Source organism: Aristolochia californica, unplaced genomic scaffold (genome assembly GCF_029961685.1).
Source record: "Aristolochia californica isolate CCGP_79_NKW_82.1479 unplaced genomic scaffold, dmAriCali1.0.hap1 SCAF_1, whole genome shotgun sequence".
NCBI lineage: Eukaryota > Viridiplantae > Streptophyta > Magnoliopsida > Piperales > Aristolochiaceae > Aristolochia > Aristolochia californica.
The window spans coordinates 3,123,272-3,129,717 of NW_027181770.1; the positions used below are offsets into that span (position 1 = coordinate 3,123,272).

General features: G+C 42.6%; 1 protein-coding gene across 1 annotated transcript; it reads right to left on the bottom strand.

The window, feature by feature from the left end:
- Positions 1 to 3,454: 3,454 nt before the first annotated feature.
- On the bottom strand, positions 3,455 to 6,446 carry LOC137942500 (probable pectinesterase/pectinesterase inhibitor 34). The gene is made up of 3 exons (XM_068788185.1): positions 5,365 to 6,446; positions 4,612 to 4,745; positions 3,455 to 4,306 (listed from the first exon to the last, which is right to left on the bottom strand). Exons 1-3 carry the CDS (start codon positions 6,306 to 6,308, stop codon positions 3,609 to 3,611), a joined length of 1,776 nt encoding a protein of 591 aa, XP_068644286.1. The 5' UTR covers positions 6,309 to 6,446; the 3' UTR covers positions 3,455 to 3,608.

Here is a 6,446-nt window from a genome sequence, read left to right on the forward strand (position 1 = left end):
GATGATGACTACAAACCACTTGTTGATATTATCAATGATAATGACACACCAATTTCTTTTGATAGGCTGCATGAAAAACTCATCAACAAAGGAGTCTCGCTACGTGTCCAACAAGCTCACTCCTCTCCACTTTAGGCCTCTATAAATCCTGCTAGTGATCGCTCTAATTCCGAAAAATCCGATAATCGTAATCACAACTAACAAGGGGCACCCTCAGTCATTGCCAATTGTACCGAAAAAAAGGACACAACATTCCACAATGTCCTGTCTTTCACCAAAAACCTTAGTCTCTGCCACCTTCCCAAGCTCCTCGTTCCCCCTTTCACTGGCAACCTCGCACTTCGACATCATGGCAACTACGAGCACATCTTGCAACAACCACCTCTCCTGCTGGTTTTCCTTGGTTTCTGTGCAGTGGAGCATCACACCATGTTACCACCAACTTGGGTAATCTCTCACTTCATACTCCTTGTGACAGCACTGACGACATTACGGTTGGTGATGTCACGAGTCTTCCTATTACTCACACTGGTTACAAATCTCTCTCTACACCCTCTTGCAAATATTTATTAAACAATATTCTTTGTATTCCTTCCATGCAAAAGAATCTTATTTCTATTTCTCAATTTTGTCAAACTAATCATACTTCTATTGAATTTTTACCTACTTCTTTTTGTGTGAAGGATCTTGGTACGGGGGCAACACTTCTACAAGGTCGAACTAAGAATGGTGTGTACGAATGGCCATCATCCCAAGTCCAGTCTCCACCAATAATTATTTTTTTTAGTGTCAAGACCACTTAATCTACATGACATCATCTCTAGGTTATCCATCGTCTCCAATTCTTCGATACATCATGTCCACTTTTCAGTTAGATTTATTACACCATTTGAATTTAAATTTAAATTTTAATTGTTATTCTTGTAAATGCAATAAAATTTATAAATTACCATTTTCCCACTCCACTCTTGTCTCTTCTTCTCCTCTTGATATTATATTTTTGGATGTCTGGACCTCTCCAATTCATTATTATTTTACAAAGTATATATGGTTTTACCCACTCAAACAAAAATCACATGTATTTGATACCTTTATCCAATTTAAATCTATCGTTGAAAATTTCTTTGGAAAACGGATTAAAACACTCTATTATGATAATTGGGGGAAATACATAACAATGTCCTCTTTTTTTGCAACTAACAGTATTTCTCATCTTACGTCTCCTCTCTATACACCTGAACACAATGGGTACTTTGAACGACGACATCGTCATATTATCGAAATAGGTTTGTCTCTTCTTTCTCATGCTTCCATACCTCTCTCTTATTGGTCATATGCCTTCTCTACTACTGTCTGCTTACACCCACACTTAGTTTTCTTTCACCATATGCCAAAAATTTTGCCAACCCTCCTAACTACTATAAACTCTACAATTTTGGTTGTCTCTGTTATCCGTAGCTCTGGCCATTCTCCTCCCACAAAATCACTCCACACTCTTCTCCTTGTGTTTTTCTAAGGTACTCTACCACTCTAAGTGCCTATTTATGTCTTGACCTCGATATCTCTCGTCTTTATGTGTTGCGTCATGTTAAATTCATTGAGTATATATTCCCTTTCATTTCACTTCCATCTCATCTTGACTGCCCCACATCTGATACACTCTTCCACTGGTGTTCATCTATGTCCTTCCTCTCAGTTATCGACACATTATCTGCAGCTTCGATCCCTGCACCCTCTGCAAGCCCCGTTAATGACCTCACACCTCACCCCACCCATCTTCCTTACCTGCTTACTCCCCTCTTAGTGTTATTGTTACTAGATCCAATAACAACATTACAAACCCATCCAAAAACTAAACCTAATAGCCTAGGTTCCTACATCTGCCAACTGTGAACCCACAACCGTAACTCAAACTCTTACCGATCTCAAATAGCGTCAGGCTATGTTTGATGAGTATGATGGTCTTGTTCAGAACGGGATATGAGAACTTGTTCCCTCGGATCCCTCGCAGAATCTAGTTGGTTGCAAATGGATTTTTCGTACGAAATATCTTTCTAATGGTTGTATTGACAGGTACAAGGTTCATTTAGTTACCAAAGGGTTTCACCAGCACCCTGGAGTTGATTATCATGAAACCTTTAGTCCTGTTGTCAAGCCCACCACTACTCATATTGTTCTTAGCCTTGCAGTATATCGTGCCTGGTTGCTTCGACAACTTGATGTTAACAATGTTTTTCTCCAAGGTACTCTATCTGAGGATGTTTTTATGACATAACCACCGGGCTTCATTGATCATGATAATCCCAATTATGTCTGCAAACTTCGTAAGGCCCTCTACGGTCTCAAGCAAGTACCTCATGCTTGGTATCATAAGTTACACCAATTTCTCATTACCTCGGGCTTCACCAACTCTCATGCAGACTCTTCTTTATTTATCTCACACACAGGTTAAGTTTGAGTCTATATTGATGACATCATTATTACAGGAAACAATGATTATCCATCAACTTGCTCAGAGATTTTCACTCAAGGATCTTGGCTCCTTTACTTATTTTCTTGGTATTGAAGTTGTTTTTTTTATTTTCATGACCTACTTCTGTCTCAACGTCGATATATCTCTGATCTCCTTGCTCGCACATGTATGACCAAATGCAACGCCTGTAGCTACACCGCTTGCCACTTCATCTACACTCACACTTCGGTCTGGCACGACACTTTGATGCATCTGAATATCGGACTGTTGACAGGAGTTTGTAATATTTATCTTTTTTTCGCCCTGACATTACTTATGTGGTAAATAAGTTATCCCAATTTATGCATTGCCCTACTACTAATTACCGGGATGTTGTCAAACAATTGTTACGCTATATTTGTAGGACTCTAGATCATGGTATCGCCCTACATCGACAATTTTTTTGTCTCTTCATGCGTTCTCTGATGTTAACTAGGTACGTAACAAGTATGATTTTACTTCAACCGGTGCCTATATTGTTTACCTAGGTCACGATCCTATCTCTTGGAGTTCTACAAAGCAACGGATTGTGGCTCGATCCTCTATCAAAGCAAAATATCGATTTGTTGCAACCACTATAGCTAAGATCCGTTGGATTTGCTCTCTTCTCACTGACCTTGGTGTTTTTCTTTCGCAACAACTGGTCCTTTTTTGTGACAATATTGGTACTTTAAATTTATGCTCCAATTCATTTTTTCACTTGTGTATGAAAACATGTAGTTTTGGATTACCATTTCATTCGAGGACATGTTTCCTCTTTTTTAAGACCAAAATTGGACTTTCCTCTAAGAGTTCAATCTTGCGGGGTATGATAAAGATAAAGATAAGGATGAGAGAAGTTGAGTCTGTGTAGATTACTACAATCCCCAGCCACCATTAACAGATTTCTTCCGGGTTAACTTTATTCTACTTTCAGAAAAACTAGAAGACGAGACATGGAGCTTGTATGAAGATATACAATTAGCAGTAACAGAAGATAGAAGTATACACTGTCAAAATAGTAACAGAGGGAAGAACAGCATGAAGAGACGGAAACAATTATTCTTCTTTTTATAAAGACGAAAACGGAAAAAAGCCTATATAAGAATCAGATATCTCAAAGCGATAAACCGGCCATGAATGCTACGCCGGTCGACGGCAACCACGAGGAACCGTAAATGAACTTGGAGACCGTGAATCTGCTCGCCTCTTCCGGAGCCGTGATGACCCGGTACCCGGGCCACTTGACTCGCTGCCCTACCGCTCCCCCTGGTCCGTAATTCATGTACTCACCGTAGTACAAGGTGTCGAGTGCGAAGGTAGAATTCCATTCGAGCCAACCAGCAGGGTGTATATGGTCCCCCATGTACGATAACATGTAAACCACTCTAGAGTAGAGTTTCCATGGACGGCCAAGGTAGGTGGCGACGCTGGCTTTAGACGCTTGGAGATCTGGGGTGGCTAGAATTCGACAGTTATGCAAAGAAATGCCTGTGTTTTGATTTGGATCCTTGCGGTTCTGTGCCGTGACCGTGTTCTTCTGCATTGGCATGGGCTTCCGAGCGTAGAGGTTGCAGTTCTGGAAAACTACGGCGGCGTTGCCGAAGATAAAGTCGACGGTGCCGTAGACGTCGCATTCGCGGAAGAACTGGCGCTGGGAGTGGACGTAGAGGGTGTCCTGGTAACCGATGATGTTGCATTTGTACACGACGGCGTGATCGGCTCCGATACGGAGCGCGACCGCCTGGTGATTGTCGGGGCCTGCCCAGTTCTCGACCGTCACGTCTCGTAGTATAAATCCCGCCCCCGTTGCCGCTGAAAGCAGAGCAGACGATGGAATTAGTAAAGTTCGCTTCCGATTGCCCTTTTATACATGTTAAAGATGATGTAGTAATTTTATTCTCATATAAGATTATTTAGTTATGTTTCTGTCTAAATACACTAATTAACTTCATTCTCTAAGATGTTTAATTAAAATTAGTTGACCACTTGATTATACTTTCACATGATATAATTATCGATTACCAAAAAAATCTAGTAAAAAACTAACGTTCCAGGGATTGAGACTCTTAATCAGCTAATCACACAAACATTCGGCTAAAACAAGAATAATGATTTACCAAAAGTAGCGGTGTGGAAAGTGGTAAAATTCTGGAAGATGTTTCTGCCGCCGGCGATGATTGTTTTGCCCTTTCCGTCTCCGTAGAACATCAGATTCGTCTTCTTCCTTCCCACCTTCAAATTCTCATCGTACCTGATATAAAATTAGAATTCAAAGCCATGACTCAGAAACGTCATTTACAGAAGAATGAAACGTTAATCTACCAAAAAATCCGTGATATAAGATGACAAACAGCGCGAAAATGGGTAATGATTTGATAGACCCATCAAGACTTTCCTGAGTGGATTCTGCTTACGCATTGCTTCACCCCTTAGGGAGGATCGAAATATTTCCGAGAACGATGAACAAAAAGAGATGGATGAAGATGGTCACTGTAATATCCTGGTTACTAGTGGTTGTAGAAAGAAACAAAGTGAATAAATGAAAAGCTGGAAAGTAAATGGACACGACCAGAGAGAACTGTGACAGATGGGGACATGAGATGAGAGAGGAGAGACCGACACAGGATGAAATACGAATGCTGCAAAACGCGTTTTCTTTCTTTTCCATCATTTGCATTTTTTATTTAGGAGCTTCGTAATTGAGTAGAACCTGCATGAGTTTGGTTAATCGACTTACCGTTAATACGAGAGTATTAAGCTAAACTGAGTAGTGGGTTGAGTGTGAATTATGGAAAAATTTTACTGTTTTCTGGCGGAAATCGCTGTTACTACTAATCTCTGGCAGAAATTTAAATTTCGATTTAATTTACCTTCCTGCTTTGATGTAGATTACTATACGGCGAGTACTCTTCTCCGGCGCGGCTTTGATCGCCTCGGCGATTGTCTTGTACGTTCCATTGCCGTCTTTACTGACGGTAATGTCAGCTCGCAGAGCCGGAACAGGGATCTGCAACAGCCTCCTGTCTCTCTTCGAAATCCAAGACGGGAAACCGCTCTCGTCCGTCGGAATACCGCTCAAAAGTCTCCTTCGGTTTTGTATAGGAACCCCGGAAAAATCCTTGTCAGAGATGGATCTGGCAAAGATGGCGAGGCAGTTGCTCATCATCTCGGTCAGGTACTGCAGCTCCCTCTCCATTTCGTTCTTCACCTGCCCTCTCACATCCGCCAGTCCCTCCGTGCAGGTATCCTGGTTGGTAAGAGCAGCGCTAAGCCACGTCAGCACGTCTTCACCGGAGCCGCCGCCGCCACTGCCGGTCACGGTGACGAGCGACTGCCCAAGCTGGTCCATGGAATCCTCGAGCAGCTCCAAGCAGTCGTTGTACGCGGTCCGTGCCATCGTCCCCATTTCCAGGTTCGCGATGGCCGACGCTCCGTACAGTGCGTGGCTGACGCGCTGGAAAGTCATGTTGACGGAGATGTGAACGAGGTCGCGCTCGCCGGCCTTGATCGCGCCCGGGAACTGGACGAGGGAGTTAATGCATAGGCTCGGATACCTCGTTCGACGGCAAGTGCGGGAGATCGCTTGAGTGGGTTTCTTTTTTATAATAGACTCTGATCCCACGGTGCCTCTGCCCTTCGATCGGATTACCAGCACCGCCGAGACGGCGGAGACAGAAAGCAGAATAACGGAGAGAACGGTCAGGAGTAGCAGAAGCTTACGTTTTCTGCATCGTTGATCAGGAGCCGGAGTATTGGTATGTGGAATTAAAATCCGACCATCATGCTCGGAAGGTCCGAGTCTGTCGTAATCCATTCTCCAAGCTCAGAATCAGAAGCGGAAGCAGCAGCAGACCAACAAAGAAGAAGAAGAAAATAATGGATAAAATTAGCGAGCTGTGTTAAATTTATATATGGAGGAGATTAATGGCAGTTGGTGTCAAGTCCATATCTC